Source organism: Cavia porcellus, unplaced genomic scaffold, assembly GCF_034190915.1.
Source record: "Cavia porcellus strain 051 isolate PalLab524CR breed Dunkin Hartley unplaced genomic scaffold, mCavPor4.1 scaffold_2, whole genome shotgun sequence".
Taxonomy (NCBI): Eukaryota; Metazoa; Chordata; class Mammalia; order Rodentia; family Caviidae; genus Cavia; species Cavia porcellus.
Window position 1 is genome coordinate 147,168,043 of NW_026947485.1, and position 18,946 is coordinate 147,186,988.

The window sequence follows — 18,946 nt, forward strand, 5'->3', positions numbered from 1 at the left end:
TATTGACTTAATTCAGATGTAGCATGTGTCAAGAAACAATTGAAGAGGAAGACTACAGAATTGTTATTGAAAAAACAACTTTTTCCCAAAGTTCAAGATGTAATAGTATTTTTATATAGCACTTAAGAGTAAGATACCTTTACTTTTCATCCACCTGATTTGTTACTGTTATTTCCAAACCTGTGATAAATGCAACATTAAAAATTATACCTCATTTGTTCGAAAGATAAAATATGACCTCAAGCTTATACTTACTTTCTGCTTTTAGCTCCATTTGTGATACTATTGTGTTGTATTAGAAATGAAAAATAAGGAGTTAAAACAGTTCAAAAGTAACTGTGGTGTAAAGTCTATGACTAGATAAGGTTTGATGAAAGAAAGAATTTATACCAGAGAATCTTTTGTTGTTGCTGTTTTTGTACTGGGGATCAAACGCAGGACCTGGCACTTGCCAGGCAGGCACTTATGCTGCTGAGCCAACTCCTGCCCCATATTGGAGGCTTTTGCAAGGTTCTAGATGTAGGAAAAGTAGAAAGAAAGAAACATTAAAAAAATTAAGATCAGTTTTTAAAAGCAAAAACATAAGTTAAAATCTTAGGAATCACTTGGTCTGACTTTCTCATTTTTCAGATACATAAGTTAAGGAACTGTGAATGCACCATTTTGTCTCTATTCTCACATTTAAAAGTGTAAAGAGGACTTAAGATAGTGATTTGAGTTACGACCATTTTTGTTGCTGTTGTGCAACTGGTAGGCCATGAAGCGTAGATCATTGTCTAGGCAATATTTCCTCAAATCATATGCTGCATCCGATATGTAATAAGCCCAAGCTCCTTAACTATAGTCATTCCTCTGTTTCCTGGGAAGGTTAATTCCAAGATCCCTGTGGACACCCAAATCCTTGATTCCTCAAGCCTTGGGTTAAAAGGGTGCAGTGTTTGAATGTGACCTAGGCCTGTCCTTCTCTTATGTACTTCAAACTTACACACCTTAATGCATCTCTAAATGCCTTATAGTATACAAAACAATGCAAATACCATGTAAATAGTTACTTTATAAGGAATAGTGACAGGAAAAATATAATAAATATGTCTAGTAGCACCACAATCTTTAGGGAATGTTTTTAATCTGCAGTTGGCTAAATTTGCCAATGTAGAACCTCTAGAGAGGAAGGGTCCACCACCCTGCGTGGAGATTTATTGCTTTCCAGCCTGAAATAAATCAGACACATGAGCTTAAATCTCACATGATGTCTTGAATGTGAAACCCAAAATATAAATAAATAACCAGCAAAGAGATGGTTAATAGGGAACAGAGAGATGGATCTTTTACAAAAGGGAAGGAAGCCCAGACATGGAAGGGGGTGAGAGGAGAAAAGCAGGGAATAAAAAAGAAACTATGTCATGTATGTGGATCAACTCCCTGGGATGAGTGTAATCATTATTTACTGCACAGGTATACTAATAAAATTAAAATGAACAACAAAAATTTAAAATTTAAAATAAATGATTCTGCTGGGTGTGTTAGCATGGAGTTATATTTGTATCCACACATAAATATACACTCATGCACACACATTCACATTATCTTGTATATACATGAGTTCACATTAGCTTATATCAATGTGCCTACCCACACATAGTTCATCAGACTTATTTGTATATGAAGAATAACTTATTTTGATTTTTTTGAATCTGTAATAGCTAATTTCAAAGGCATATTCATAACACATTATAAAAGCAAGAAATTTAAAATATTTATTATATTCAATATTAACCCAATCTATGCTAGAGGTTTTCATTAAAATCTTGTTTGAATTGATTAGAAATATAAAATTATCCATAACCATATAAAATGTTTTTTTTTTGTGCTTCTATCTCTTTGCTTGTACATGAATCAAATAATTTGCATGTTGGTAGACATGCCTATTTTTTGTCAACATAAAGTTTAAAACCTATGATTACAAATTGTAATCTGTACCTATTTGTATCTTGTCTATATTTCTTCTAGGTACCATACCTGGACCGATTATATTTGGTGCCACAATCGACAGCACATGTACTCTGTGGGATATTAATGAATGTGGAATTAAAGGAGCTTGCTGGGTTTACGATAACATCAAGATGGCCCATATGCTGGTAGCCATAAGTAAGTGACTTCTTGATAACTGGAGTAAATGAGTGTTGAGTTAGAAAACCTTGCTGCTGGTTACTTAGATCCCAGCTGTGCTGGGAAGGCTTATTCTGTGCTGTTGGAGATCAGTTATCACAGCTGTTATGAGAGGCTTTGAATGAAGCCTGCAAGTCCTACTCTTAAAAAGAAGAGAATAAAAGACTAGCTTTAATTACATTGCGTATCCTATGACTTGCTTTTAACTGTCTCTCTCAGATTTGGGGAGGAAGTGTACTGAGAAGCTTAAGGAGAATTCTGAGAAATTCTGTAGACTGACTGTTATCCAGGTGTCTGGACTTTGTAAGACATAGAAGGGCTGCTGCAGGGAAGGTTCCTCTGGCTCTGGGAACTCGTTAGAGTTCAGAGCCTTAGCCATAATGTTTTTCCTTCTTTACTTTTTGTGGCCTATCATATCTTGGTTAAATAATAGCTGAAAGTTAAAATTTAAGAAATAAAGCACCATGTCTTACTTGCAGTACTAAGATAAAACTTGAAATGTAGAATTTCAAAATGAACAGAAGAAATTAAAGTATTTAAAAATAGAGAAATATCGAACATGTATTCATATGATTTTCATTGCTCTCTGACACTTGTAAGTAGATGAGCTATTACTCTCACATGTGTTTACTCAATTACACAGTAATAGATACATTGACTAAAAGATACATAAATTCCAAAAAAACTGAGTGTTAATGTTGAGTAAAATAGACAAAATTCATCTTCCCATTACTTTTGCCTATTGTTAAAAGACATTTTTCTCTTTCTTGTTTTTTTTCCTGGTGTTGCTGGGGATCAAACCCAGGGTGTTAGGCACGCTCTGCAGGGGCTGTGCTGCTGAGCTGCAAGCCTAACCCTAGAAAGCCTTTTTATTCAGCCCATTCATGGGCTGAATATGTAGTCTATTTAACTGATTTTTTCCCTACTTTTTAGCTGAGAGATATGGATAATGATGTGTTCTCTCTCTTGCTAATAAATGTGGAAATTATTCCCAAAGACATATAACTATACATTTTCAAAACAAACCCACAAAAATTGTAAAAATTCTAATCTATAGAATCATCTACAAATCTGTGAATGCTTAAAACAATAAGCATTCTTGTTTTTTGGGTGCACATTTTTAAATATTATATTGATGATTGACAAATCAGTAGCTGTATAAATTACACTGTGAGATCATGTTTAACTTATTCAGCTGACGCTTATAAACTCAGCTAGCACTTATTCAGCCTAGTACTGGGGCCGAAACTAGTTTCACTTCATGTAGTCGAGCTCAAAACCACCTACAGTATGAGTTATTTGACAAAGGAGCTGTTTGAAAAGAAATCATAGCCTATGAAGGAAATCTGAACATTTTGTTTTTTGGGCTCATCGGTTAGAGAAAATTGTTATTATTATTATTATTATTTTTTGTCTTTTACATTTTTATCGGTACCGGGGATCGAACTCACGACCTCCTGCTTGCAAGGCAAGTGCTTATGCTGCCAAGCTAAACCCCCAGCCCCGAATTATTATTAATTATGATATAGTTTCATAGATTTTTTCCCTAAGAATTACAAAGTATTTTTATTTTAAGAATTTTTCATTTTGTATATGAAAATTTTGCAACTTCTTATTCAGGCTCAGGGATTAAGCTAATTTATTTTCTCACTGACTTTTGGTTGCTTGTAATTTTTTTTAAGTAAGACATTGCATTATTAAAGTTAGAAATATAACATGGATTTAGATCCTATGAGAATGTAAATGATGACCAAGAATAAGACTAGTATTATTGTAAAATTAATTCTAATTGTTTAGAAAGAAAATAAATGCTAATTAACTTGTACATAAGTGTTGTATTTTTCCCTAATGTTTTAAGATTTTAAAATACAGAACTAGAACGTTCATATGATCCTTTTCTTTAAAATTGTGAATTGCTGTTCATGTAGAATTTCTTAAAGGGCATTATTTTTTCCAGGAACTAAAACCCCAAATGTGTGATTAATTTTTGGTTTTGCATTTAGGTGTTACTTGTAAAATTATCACAATTTTCTTCAATGGACTTGCAGTCTTTTTGTACAAACCACCTCCACCAGGCACTGAGGTGTCATTTCAAAATCAGAATGCAGATGTGACTGCTGTCTCAATAGAACAAGCTCTCAACAAAGGAGTGAATGATGGGTGAAAGAAGAAGGTGTCTTATAGCTGGAAAATCAGTCTTCATTTTGGAGAAGATAGTACCATTACAGCATTATCTGCCCAATAAGGACACCATTTTAACAGCTGATGTTTTTCTTAATTGAGTGTGTTTGTTGCATGTGTGTGCACTGTTGATTTGTTTCAAAGCAAGAATCAGACCTGTGCCTTCAAGGTCCACTGAAGCTTCAAATCACATATGCTCACTTTTTTCCACACTCTAGGTATGCAATCACCAACCAATAACAAGAAAGCCAGCCAGCGGTTAGTTAAATGTTTACATTTTAAAAACATGGTGAGAAAAAAATTCCAAAGAAGCAGTGTTTTCTTTTTTACAATTTGTTATTTTTTAATTTTCATTGTCAATAGTTTGAGTTTATTTGAAAATGAATCGTGCAAAATTAAACTCATCAAATTTATGCAATGTTCTATGAGGATTATTATAGGAAGCTCATGAGTTTAAAGGCAGCTTTATAAAATAGTTTCTTTTTAATTTATGTGTATTATTTTGAACTTTATTTAACACAGTAAATTATCGAACTGTTAGAATATTGGTTTCTTATCTTGTGTTCCAGTATATGGTGAATACAGAAATACCAGCTTTGAATACACCTGTTTTCACTTTAACTTAAAAATTCCAGGAGGTAATTTGTTGAGTTTTTAACACTTAATTGTTATGATCCTGTGATAGTATTATTCAGTTGCATATATTGCAGAGGATAGAACCTGCTTCACTAATAAAAAGTGCCAATGATCTGTGAAAAGAGGGCTGGCAGGATAGAGCTCAGTGATGGAGCTCAGTTTATAACTTTGTTTATTCAGGTCAGATTTACATCACATTAACTCAGAATACGGAGGGAATCGCAGTGAACATCCTCAAAAATAACTTTTACTATGGTTAAGAATTTCCCTGATTGAGAACAGTGTTGAAGGGCTAGGGGTGTTGCTCAGTAGTAAAGCACGACCTCCCTATTGTGCTTGAGGCTCTGACTTCCTAAACCTGAGCCAGGGAAAAGCAGTTTGAAATTTAATCCCAGAAGTGATTACATTTGAATGTTTTTCCAAACTAAAGACTTGGTAGGTTTCCCCTATCAGTCTTCTCTTAAGTTAGTTTTTTACGGGCAAGTGTTCTTGTTATACTGTGATCAGGATACTGCAAACTGAGAGTAAAGACCTAGTAGAAAGTCAACATGAGAAGCTGTAGAAGTTGGCAGGATGTCACTGATTTTTGGCAACAGTCTGTGGGCAAGGATCATTCAAGAACCTAGTAGCAGTACAGACTGAGATTCAAGAAGAGGTAAGTTAGGAGTCAGACAAGCAAGTTGAATATCCTGAGAGAGGACCAGTGGGTCAGTAATCAGAGGGACAGATCTACTTAACTAGGAACATTTAAACAAGCATCAAAGTAAGAAGGCTGCCAAAAATTTAAAAATTTTGTTCTTGGAAACAAAATCTCAGCAACCAAAGGGATATGCAAGATAGAGGAATACATGACGGTATCTCAGTTGGGTATCTCCCTCCACTCAGCAAGACACGTTTTAAATGTTTCCACGTGGTGGGGCCAAGACTAAGGGACTTCCTGTGTTTTCTAATTGGAAGCAAGTGATTCAGTGGGAGAATTTCTTAGCTGTAAAAGAATGGCAAATTCTAAGAACCTCCCTGAAAGAAATGTGAAATGAAAATAAAGCAAACAGAATAACTATACAAATACTTTAGACCAGAGCCACTTAATTTTAGAAAAAGAGAGAAAAAAAAGATAACTCCACAGAGAGAAATAGTTTGATGAGTTAATAATAAGTAAATAACTTTCATAAAGATTGTTAGTTATCAAGGGCTACCCTGCGTTAAATGTATTGTTTTATAAGATGATATATTTTTACAAACTTTTAATGAAAGTGGTTGCAATAGAACAGTCATTTTCCCATTCAAAAGGAATCTGACTCCTCTTTATACTATACATCTATGGAAAGAATACCTCATTTCATGATAGGGTGATACAGACACTATTATAATTTATGACCCTTGTTTTTTGCTTTGGAATTCACGTAGGTCGGTGGTGGCAAACCTGTTGCATTTGTGTCACAGTGGGCTGTTTGTTGTCATTGAAAGCTCTAAAAGCTTTGCCGTCACCGACCTAGGTTGTATGTGTTGGTATGCTACTTCTAGAAAAATTTTTCACAAGTTATGTTTTTCATAATTTATAATGATTGTATTCAAAAAGTTTGAACTCACAAGTTGACCTATTATGATTTTGTATATAATTGGATATATTACCTTAGAACTTAAGCGTTTTGACTTCCTACAGCAGAAAATACATGGAAAGAACTGTATGCATTTTACTATGTAAATTGGAAGAAAATATAAATAAAAGTTTAGAATGTTCAGATTTCTCTTTATTGTAAATGACTTTGCCATATATGTCTTTTATTAAATCAAAGTATTTACATTAGAGCAAGTGACTTTATTAAACGACACAGATTTTGAAATTTGATTAATCTCAGTTTGAATATAAGCACACTTATTAATGGGAAAAGGAAATTGTACTTTGGAAGTCAAATGTAATTAATGATTTTGAGTATCTCAATAAATATGTTTCATTAACTATAAATTACACTCATTATGAAATATGTATTGGGAAATTTCTCTCAATAATAGTTTCCTTGTATAACAAATTGAACATCTGAGATTTGTATGAGTAACCATATGTTACAAATGGCATATTATAAAACATCTGATATTTACAGAAGTAATGTAGTTTTGGAAGGAATGTGTTTAGTTCATCTCAGTTTATCAAAGTGCTTGGCACAGAACTTGTAAATCATATTGGTTACTAATGTTCTTTATCCTCTCTGTATCCACACTAGGTTCCCACATTAAATTTGTTTTTTATGAGTCCTTAGTTTTTCCTAATCTGTAACAGTTCCTTGTTTCATTCATGATGTGTTTCTTTTCTATTGCTGAGTCCTAAACAAGTTTAAATTCTAGTAACTTAAAATTATGCTTATTGTCTTACAGTCAGGACTTTAGGAGCAGTTATGCTTCCTGGTTCTGATCTGAGATCTAAAGTGATTAAAGACTGAGCCTACAGAATCATTAAAATGTGCCCAGGATTAGATAACCTTCCTGTAAACATGTGTGTTTATGTGAGGGTTAAAGAAGTCCATTCCTCTGCATGTGAGCCATTTCATAGAGCATAATGACATGTAGAGGTCTTATGTCTTAGTGTCTTATTGTCACCCAGTTTTAGAAGTAATATATCCCTTTTATTGCATTTCACTGATCGTGCAGCATAGGTAATATTCATTGAACCTGCAAAGACCCTTCACCACAGTACCTAGATGCATTTTTTTAATAAGTAAAACCGAGGGCATAAATATATGAATACTTCCAATTGAAATTTAGTGCCAGGAAGTTAATCTAGTCTTTTTTCTTATTGTAGACCCTTTCTCTGAGAGCAAGAGACCTGGTTTTCATTATCCACAACAAATTATTTGTCCTATATTGAGTTTCTACTAGTGACATGGCAAATTATTAAAATTTAGTATCATAAAACAGTATCTGTCTATTACTCACATTTATTTATGTCAAAAGTCCAGGCAGAGTGTAGTGTAAGTGTTTTTCAGTTCCATGGTTCTCAAATCAAGTTAAGGTTGTAGTCAATAATAAATAAGGCTATATTCAATGATGGAAACTCTAGAGGGAGTTGGAAGAAATCAAGTACAGGGCATTTCAAAAATAAAGTCCATTTTTCGTCCTCGCTAGTAACTGGGTCTTAATGTTCCTGTGTGCTGCAGACCAATCACATTGCCTAGCTCATGCACCGCCCCTCACTTCCTGCATCTGCAAAGCCAGCAATGTCGGCTCTCAAGATCTAAATTTTTCTGAGTTCCTTTCTCCTATCTCTGCTCCACCTACCCTTTTCATAAATAAAATTCTCTACTTTGTAAAATAAAATTCTCTACTTTGAAGGGCTTGTGTTTTATATCAATCTGGACAACCTGAGATAAATTCATTGTGTGTCGGGGGTGGGTAGTGGGGTTGAATCAGTCATTTTTTATTTTGAAACAGAGTCTTACTAAATTGCTATTATAGCTCCTGTCAAGATGTTCCCCCAAACCTTAATGTATTTATAGGTGGGGTTTTAAAAACTATCAGGCTCTAGGGCATGTGATGCTGAGATTAAGGATGTGTGTTTACTACATTACTTCACTGATTGGCTTGGCGTGGTTCTGGGGATGGGTAATGGGAAGATCCACCCCGAGTGTGGGTGCCACCACCGGAAGAGCAAGTAGTTTGGAAAGAATGAAGGGAGAGGCGGGCTGCTGCTGCTGCTGCTTCACTGCTTTGCTGCCTTCTGCTCACCATGAACTGTTTCTGCTCTGCGATGCCCCTCTGCCATGCGACCCTGACTTGGAGCCAGCTGTCTGTAAACTGACAGCGATAAACTGTGAGCCTAAATAATGCTTTCTGCCTTTAAGTTTGGGTGTCAGGTATTTTGTCTCAGCAAGGAAAAGTAAGATTTTGGTACTGAGGATGGGGTGGTTACTATGACTGTTCCTGTTCTTGTGGTTTAGGAGCTGTTATGGTTGATAACACTTTTATGGTTGAGAAGTTAAAATTTTAACTAAGAGACTCAGCAGGGATCCAGGAACCTTGCTTTGTAAATATCCTCAGCCTGTGCAAGAGAAGGCCTCGGAGGTGGTGTAAGTACTAGACTCGCCCTGGGTGGGGGTAGCCTGCTTACAATATAAGGGAGGAGAAGAGATTTTTTCCCCCGGCTTTTAATCTGGCTGCCGCCTTGAAGTCTTGCCTTGGTGTTGTGCCACCCTGCCTTGAAGCCAGCTGATTATGGACTGAAACCTCCAAAAATTAAAATAAGCCTTTCTTTCCCTAATTTTGGGTATCAAGTGTTTTGTCTCAGCAACAAGAGAAAAGTAACCAAGACAAGGAGCCTTTGGAACTGGCTTGTGGTAAGAATTTGGAAAGATTTGGAGTTGCAAAATTGTGCCTAAGTCTTTTAGCAGTTGTAAAAAGTCCACATTGTGCTAGATTTGTGAGCAACTCCACTGCTAACTAGACTTCACACTGCAAGATACATAATGGGGAGCTCTACAGGCAGGTAACTTGAGCACCTCAAATCTGTTGAAGGTAAAGATGTAGGGAAATGGGGCAGATTTGGGATAACGGAGGTAGAGGTTGCAGCATCCTACTGGGTGATCTGCTCCTGTCTCCCTGAGCTCTTCGAAAAGCTGACCCATCTGTGACACAGTGGTGCAGTTTTCCGATTGTACGTTAGATGTCAGCAAAGCCAAAAGTCACAGGAGAGGAAAAACAAATCACAGTATCAAACCTGCCTGATTTTTTTCTCTTTAATAAACATTTGGGGAGATCAGGCAATTCAAGTGAAGAAGAGGTAGCTGTCAGAGATTTCTTACCTGCACTGTCTGAGGAAATGTGTTGCACGTTTTATGATCGCATCAGACAACAGGGAAATTAGTCTTTTTTAATTAGAATATACTGAGATTAACATTATGGACTAGAAAACCCACACATGTTACGGGTATTATCCAATATTTTTTTCATTGGTAAAATTTATATTTTATTAAGCAATTAAGCATAATTGGTGCAATACACTTGAAAACATGGTTAAAAACGATACTCTTTCCAGGTTTGCAGTTTCTGCATGAACCAGCAGGTGGTGGTACCGTTTCACAATGACAGTAAAAGGTACTGTACCTGTGCTTTTTAAAACTCTTCTGAAAGGGGTTGGCGTTTTATGAGACAGTGTCTTGCTTTTCAGTTGAGGCTGGCCTTGAACTCACTGTGTAGCCCAGGCTGGCCTCAAACTAACATCTTGCCTCAGCCTCGTGTGCTGCAATTACAGGCCCGTGTCACTGTGCCCTAATTGTTGATGGAGTATTTCTGGGCTTTCTGAAAAAGTGGCATTTTTTTTTTTTTTAACCACCATCATTCCTATTTGTAAGGATTTTGCTAGAATTTTAGTACTGCAGAGTACTGAAAAGATTTCCAGTTAATAACGATAATTGTCCCGTGGATACACTCTGTATTATTTTGATTTACTTTCTAGTTTGCAATAGAAAGGTACATATTTCTTATGTTACACATTTAGTGACCAAGAGTGAACAGTGAATATTGCTCTGGTTTATTTTGAATGCCAGAAAGGTATTTAAATTACTATGAACAAGAGAATTTAGTCTTTCACAAGCACAGAAAATGTACTTGAAATTAATAAATTTCAAATTGTTGTCCAGGTGGTCTTTCATTGATTAATGTAAATTCTGTGTACATTAAAAAAATTAACTTTTTAATTTTTTTGGCATGGTGCTAGGGCCAGGAACTTGTGGGGTTTTTTTTCTTTTTAACTATTCATACTGTTTCCTTCAGTGAAAATCTATAAAACTGATCAAAATAGCTGGGCATGGTGGTGCCCGCCTATAACCTCAGCATTTGGGAGGCTAATGCAGGAGGATCCTTGTGAAGCTGAAGCCAGTGTGGACTGTATGGTGAGTACAAGGCCAGTTTAGATCATGTAATGAAATGCTAGACCAGCAGTTTAGCTCAGCAGCACATGTGCCTGCCTAGAAAACATGAATTTGTGAGTTTGATCCCAGTACCCTCCCCAATAGTGAAATTCTGTCTCAAAAAAAAAGATACTGATTAAAATTAAACTATTTAAAAATATTGAATCCGAGAACATAGACATTCTGTTTCATACGTGGCATACTTGGATCAAAGGAAGATTTCAGTTGGGTTTATAAAGTTAAAAGCATTTTTGGACATTTCTTTTTAAATTAACCAGAAGATTAATATGCAGAATTGTGCCTACTTTTTCCTCAAAAATCTAAAATCTATTTTCCTACACATACCTTGAATTTATTCTTTTTTTTAGGTGAATAGTATTCCATTAAACTACCAGGCATACAGTCTACTTTCAGGATTTAGTTAATATGAATTGTTCTGCTATACACATTAGTATGCAGTGAAATAAATCATACTTACATAAGCTTAAATACCATATGGTATCTGTCATTTGAGTAAGGCAAAGTACAAAGGCCAACATAAAAGATGGCTAGAAGGAGACCAGGGGATAGACACCTTGCAGATGGGAAGAGGTCCAGGAGCCGGAGGGTGTGGGCAGAAGGGCAGGAGAAGGAGCAATCAGGAGAATTAAGATCCGACAGTACAGCTTCCAAATACCCACAATGAATGTAAACATTAAGGTTGTAAACATGAGGCAAGAATGATAACAAAGAGAATGAAAATGGGGAAAGAGGACTTCAATAGGGAGGGAAGGAGAGAGGGAGGTGGATGGGAAGGGGAAGAGGGTCGGGAAAGGAAAGGAAGGAGCTGAGTTGGTATGCATGCCTACCCCCAAGATAAGCGTCAACTTCATGTACTGCATTACATGTACTAATACAGTGAAACACACCAAAAAAATCCTTAATACTTATTTGACAAAATAAAGCCTAAGTTAAAAGTACATTAAGTTAATAAGTTGAAGACAGAGTAGAAGATAAAGTACTGAGCTTCTAGAAACTTGTACTGACCCTTCACTTTCCACCAGGCATAATTTTAAGCTCTAAAAATGTTTGAGGGAGAGAAGAGGAAAGAAAAAGAGAGGGACCTCTGTTTGTATTTATCCTCCCTAGGCTCATTGACTTTTATAAATAGAAGTGTATGTAAATAATCAACTGCATGAAAATCCTATTCTGTTTTTCACCAGGTATGTTATTATGGAGCACTTCAGAGTCATAATACAGATATATAGAACTGTGCAGCCTCCCACCTGCCAAGCCAGTGATCAATAAAGCTGAGGAGAGATGCCCTCCACACAGGGTCTACACTGTGAACCCAGCACTCCAGCGAGCCACGCCCACTTAACTGAGATTTCTCCTTGTGGGAGGGGGTCAGGCTTCACCAAGCCCACATAGGAGCCTTAAGGATGAGCAGCAGTGATTGATACTCACATAGGCATCAGTCACCTTGGGTGAGGACCAAACCCTCCCTAGATGTCTTGGATACTTTTCTCCCATTGCTGGGACAAAACATCTAGCATCCAAAGTGAAGGAAGGAAAGGTTTATTTAGCTCACTGTTTATGGAGGTTCAGTGCATAATCAGCCGGCCCCCAGGCAGAGAGCTAGGGCACTGGGCCAAGGCAGCAGCTTGCACAAAAAGCAGGGACCAAGCCTCCTTTCCTCCCTTATATTGTAAACAGGCAGCCCCTCACACAACAGGGTGAGTGTAGCACTCACAAAATCTCTGTGCCCTCCTCTTGCACTGGCTGAGATATTTACAAACTAAGGATCCTGGCTCCCTGCTGAGTCTTAGTTGAACTTCTAAACTCCTCAAGTTGACACAATGTTTAGCTCAGTGGGATAAGTGCCTGCCTTGCAAGCAGGCAGTCCTGAGTTCGATCTGGTACCCATAAAGATAAAAAAAAAAACAATGTGTCAACCACAACACTAGCCCTTTCCTTCCCAAGTTCTTATTCCTTCAGTGTGTGCTTACTAAGTGACTTGCTTCCCCATTTGATCCCTATTTAATCAATATTACTGAAGTGATTTTACTGATACTCTTTCTTGTTGACTATAGTTTTGCCTCACCTTAAACCCACCTTGTGATTTTTCCATTAGGTCAATATTACCTAAGTGACTATTTTTATAAATTTATTAGATATAGTTTTGTCCCACCTTATAACCACCTTACCTCATGGTTGTGCTCTATAAAACTCCCTTGAGAAGTAGGTTCCAGGTTGTCTACTTGGGACCCCCTTCCTCCCTCTTAGACAGAAACCTTCTTTCTCCCAGTAAGTATCTCCTACTCTTAACATCTGTTGCTTCTGTAATTCATCCTTTGATTTTTAGAGAATGCAAACTCAACATGTCACATAGCTAGCAGATTGTAGATTTTCCTGTAATTTGGAGGTCATGCATGTTCCCTGTATCACATGCTCCATATCACTATATCACAATGACTGTAAACCAGCATCAAATATTGCCTAAAATCACCATAATTTCAAGGAAAAGATAATAAAAATGTTTATAAATTTCATTGGCTACATGATAGATTTTACTATATTAAAAGAGAATAAACTGGATATAGATTACATATTTTTCTCTACTATCTGTGAGTTGTCAAATGATAGAATTGTGGCAGTGGCTGAAAAGATAAGAAGTATGAAATATAAATGACCTTTATTTTAAGAATGCAGGGAGAGACCTCTAATCCCCTTGGGTACGGCATCCCCCCACATCAGCAATCTCTCCGTGGGACACACGTGGAGTGGAGGCATGTATGTAGCTTAGGTTTGGGGTGGGCCCTGAGGGGCATTAGGGATGCACAGGTAGCCCATTGGTATTCTTTTGGTGCCAGAGGTAAATTCCTAGGGGTAGGGGAGATGGAGCTCCTTGGTTTTGCCTCTAAGGCTTTACGGGCTACAGTGTCCTGTCTAGACCAAAACTCTTTCATCAAGAACCAATATAATTAAGGAAAAAAGTGTGACAAACTACTGAATTTAATTTATTGATACAATTTTATTTTGAAATATTTCAAGAATCTATAGTAATCTGAAATATAAGTCACTTTCTAATATAAACTGAAAAGAAAATGTTGATTTTCTTGGTTCTTATTTTCAAGCTCTGTAATACCCAAGCTAAGTTTAGGGGAAAAACTGTGAAAAACAAATATATTGGCTAGTTTTGAATATGCTTAATAATTTCATCCATTATTGGGTTGTTAAGGTAAAAAATGCATCAAAGTCCAAGGGTCAAGGAAAATTTTATCCCAAGCTATTGAAGTAGGAAAGAGAGATAATTAAGTCTGAAATCACTCATCTGAAACAGAAGTTGGAAAGATTTCTAAAAGGTGGGCTCAGAGACCTCTGTTTGCCACCTGTCCTCAACCAAATGAAAAATAAACTTTCTCATGTCTTTAAGACAGTTGATGCTTTTACAGCTTGGAGCAAGAAGCTCAGCTGAGTTATGCTTCCACCTTCTCTAAGAATCTGGGAGAGGAGAGTACTATTTATCTCAATGATTTCATTTCAATGGGATAGATCTTGGATATTTTAGAGAGATATCCCTGGGTTGTAAAAAACAGCAAGAAGCTTTTAAACATATTTACATATTGAAAGAACTGACCAAAAGTGTAAGCAAAAGCTTTCTAAAGTAGATGCCCTAAGGGAGGTCAGCTTATTTATAATTTGAAAGAAGTCATTCTAAAGTGGGGTCAGAGCCAGGCACAGCGGTGCAAGCTTTTAGTTCCAGCTACTCAAAAGTCTGCAGTGGGAGGAGCTTGGTAACCCAGGAGTTCTAGGCCAGCTGGGCAATGGAGCAAGGCCTCATCTCAAAATTTCTCTCCTCTCTCTCTCGCTCTTATAGGTATATCTTCATCTGTTTACATGTTTATATACATGCCACATACTCAAGCTGAGGGAAATAAAATGTCAAGGCAGTCTTTGTCAAGGAGTACAATTCTGTTTTCAAATTTTCCTGAAGTTTCTTTAAATTTATATATCTATATTATAACTCATGGCTGCTTGGTATTTGATTTTGGATTTAAGGACTTGGGTTCACAAAAGTCCATCCTAAATTTTAGTCTGACTCATCCTACTAGTTTTTCATTAAACAGCACATCTGTCAATAGATTTGTGGTTTTAACCAGACGAGTTTAACTGAGCAATTAGTTACTGGAGACTGAAAAAGCAAGCCACAATGTCTTTAACAGACACTGATCTGGCTTTTATGCTTTTAAATTCTGATATGAGATTAGCAATCATGCAAGACAACTCTCAACAGGGCAGCCTGAGATAACAAGGCTCAGGCATACTAAAGTTAATTACCTACAGCAAATGGTTTGTATGTTACAATGAGGGATTGGGCCATAAGCACATTAAAACCACTATAATATGAGACATGAGAAAAAAAATGAGGGATGCAAGTGTAATGCATGGACAGAAAGTCACACAGGAGATTAAGGAGATTACTGCAGTGTTTTATTCTAGTTAAAGTGATCTTCGCTGGCAATGTTTCAGAATCTAGAGATGATGGTATACCAAGTTCACTTCTGTTTTTATTCTTCCTGTTTCTTTATTTTTTCACATTTTTAACTTTGCATAATTAGCTATGCAATGGCAAACAGAAACACAGAAAGGTCACACAGGATTTAGAGGCAAATTATTTAATGTTGATGGACACTGACTTCAAGAATGGCCTGGAAAGGCCCGGGGAGGGAGGATTTTATGATGTTGCTAAGGGAAGTACAGAGGTAGAGTTTATGGCTGTCTTTGGTTCTGAGAGTGTACATCATCTTAACCAGCCATACATCCCAGTGACCAACCATTTCTAATAAACAGAAGTAACAGGAGCTGGGCATTTCACAGAAACTGGCGTATACCTGCTGGAGGGTGGGGAGACATTTTCTGCAGGAGCTACATAACAGAGATATAATCTATACACATGAAACTGATAGAGGAGAAACGTGACTCCTGACCTGCCAAATGTTCCACAACATTTAGGAATGAAGCAGAGAACAAAAGGAAGAAGGTAGGGGAATCTTGGGAAAAAGATTCCAAGCGGGATATCCATGAGGCCCTGGTCACAGGTAATATATACAGCAAAGTCACAATGTGGGTAAAATGTGGGTCAAACTACATTCAGTCCATAGGATTACAAGTACATCTGCTTATCTAATAGTGCAGTAGGGAAATGAGTTGTGTGGCAGGGGTACACGGGAAGGACAAAGGCATTTCGGGTAGGGCTGAGTCCAGATGCTATGGTCAGCCAGCTGGGCAAGGATGCCTATCTGGATTCCCTTGACCAGTGGTGCTATTTTCAGTCTAATTTCCATTGCTGTTTATTACTGAGGAGGAACTCAGGCCTGGTGATCACCTCTGCACCTTGAGGCCTGTCCTTCTCCAGCTGTTCCTCCAGCCATGACTCTGATGTCTACATTTTTTGTGCTGATTTCCTTGAGGGTCCAGTATACCATCTCTGACAGTATATTAATTTCTTTTGTATATTAATTTCTAACTTAGCTGCCTATAATAAAACTGCCAGGCATGACAGTGCAATAGGCTCTACCTTCTCAGCTGAACCCAGCTATTTTTCAACCTCATTTTCAGTCACAGAACTTAGATTTATACATTAGTAAGGGTTCAGTTAATGCAGAGATATATAGAGCATTTTATCAATTTTCAGTGAATTGCATGCATCAAGTGTGTTGCTTTTATTAGGTAGAGGTTTCTATTTTAGTGTAAAGTCATTTGCTTACTATTTCTCACACACAAATAAATATGAACGATAAGCTTAAGTATTCCTATGACATTTTAACAGTGACTTTGGAGCTGGTAATGTTTGGGTTAGTTAGAAATATTATAGGCAGTCAGACAGGGCCAGGCTCTCCAGGGAGCTGTCCCAAAGGACCAAATGTCTTGTCAACTTATAGGAGGCAGGCACCTCCTGCAGTGGGCCAGATCTCAAGACAAAAGGCAGAGCAAATACACCCACATCCTAAGGACTGACAATCTTAAGTAGTTATCTATCACCCTGAGGAAGCCAGGAGTCACTACTATCCCATTCCCTACAGGAAAAGACACAGTTCTTTAAGCATGCCTGCTTCCTACCTGACTCACTCCCCCATTTGTTCCTGATTTAATCAATTTTACCTGAGAAATTAATCATGATTGACCACAGTTCTGTGCCAGCTTATGCCCACCTTGCCAATTCCCATGTTTTCCCCATCTTGAAACCGTCTTGCCTCAGATTTTTACATTATAAAGATCCCTGGAAAAGATGGTCTTTGGCAACCCACTCAGGACCCCTTCTGTCTCTCCCCCAGACAGAAGCTTTCTTTCTCTCAATAAATACATTCTGCTCTTAACCTCCATTGTTCCAAAAATTCATTCTTTGATTTTAGAGAACATGAACTGATACTGGACATGTAGTAGGTTGAGAGTTTTGTTCCCCTGTATCAGTAAGGAGAAATGAAACTTAATTTAGGTAGCATCTCGGATCTGTGTTCCTTCCTCTTAGATATGATGTGCCAGACTCATCTCCATTCTAATAAATATGCATTTAACTCTCAGGGGATGGAAAGGAGCAAGTATCTTTCTATTAGTACTGAAGAGGCACAGACTGAAGTGAGTTTACTGTGAGTCTATAAATTCATGAAGTATTTTTAGAGATTAGATACTCGTCCTGGAGTTTCCAGAGTTCCCAAGTTCTCAGACACAAATCTAGTGTCATAATAATCTTTTTCTTGGTGCACCTGATTCAAAAAAGGGTTAACTGTTCTTATTAATAAAGTAGATCAAAAGTAATTAAATGTTTATTCTGTGAATTAACAGTTATTTTAAAAAAGCAATACACACAATTTGAATGAAAATTATCTTACTATTTCATTTTGAAATAATCACAATTACTAATGTTTAACCAGTTGGATACAGTACTACAGAAACATAGAAACCACATTGGATGCTTCTATGTTCCTTTGTTATCCCCAGTGGATTTTCACAAAGGATTCCTTTTTATCATAGCAACTACTAAGATTTGCAAAGATATGACATTACTGTAAGGATCTGCACAATCAAATGTTAAGATAGAATTGCTCTAGCAAGTAGTTTACATGGAGCCCAACAGATATCAAATAGCATTTTTTTCTAAAAATAATTTATATGCTCTCTATGAGTTTGTTGCAGCACACTTGGGTGTATAAGGACAAACACAAATTAAGGAAAGAAAAAAGAAAACAAAGAGAGATTTCTCCAGTGTCCTTTTTCTTAGATGATTTCTTTTTGAAAATCTGTAATTGTCTCTTTGGAAGAGGAAAGATATATAAATGCTTGCCAAATCCAAAAAGGTCTTGCTCACTGAAGACCCAAGACTGTCTTTTTCAGAGACCCAGGAACTACCTCTTTGTAAGCTATATGAGGAAAAGAGCCCAGATCTCCAGTCCCCCTTTCTGTGAGAAGGGAGAAGCCTATCTTCAGCAGATGTATTTGGTTTTGTTTGTAGAAAGCCATTAGCTAATATGATGGTCATTGTCTTTACTAAGTCAGTTGGCAAATTTAAATCCTCACGTAAGGAAGACCAACAGTGCTGGCAGGGCTTTTTACTTTATAACTACTTAGGGTTTATCTTGAGGGATGTAATGAGTTGGCTACATCAAAGTGTGGGAATTGTGCTATGAGGAACATCCCATTCTGATTTTAATGTTTGATGATACAATTATTTCTTTTTCTTTCTTCGTGGAGAGTTTGTCTGAGTCAGGAGATTTTCTCTATCTATCTATCTATCTATCTATCTATCTATCTATCTATCTATCTATCTACCTACCTACCTACATACATACCTATCCATATTTTTGTATTGGGGATCAAACCCAGGACCCCGTGATTCTCAGGCAGGTGCTTGTGCTGCTGAGCTATATCCCTGGCCCCTCTTTCTATGCTTTCTTTCATTTTTCTTGTTTTTTAAAATAATATTCTCCAACATGTGGTTTTGGATCTATTTTGACAAAACAATCTTGTTTTAGGAAAAATAGTGTAAAGTTAAAAAAATAAACTACATGGAAATTTTAAAA

The 18,946-nt window shown here is 36.9% G+C and overlaps 1 protein-coding gene across 3 annotated transcripts in view; it reads left to right on the plus strand.

The window, feature by feature from the left end:
• Slco4c1 (solute carrier organic anion transporter family member 4C1) overlaps positions 1 to 7,236 on the plus strand; it is a 64,041-nt gene extending 56,805 nt beyond the window's left edge. For all 3 annotated transcript variants that reach the window (XM_063245523.1, XM_063245524.1, XM_063245525.1), the window contains 2 exons: positions 2,011 to 2,148; positions 4,173 to 7,236. In XM_063245523.1, the coding sequence (XP_063101593.1) occupies positions 2,011 to 2,148; positions 4,173 to 4,333 (299 nt within the window). In that variant the 3' untranslated portion in view covers positions 4,334 to 7,236. The remainder of the gene's footprint in view (positions 1 to 2,010; positions 2,149 to 4,172) is intronic.
• The last annotated feature ends 11,710 nt before the right edge of the window (positions 7,237 to 18,946 follow it).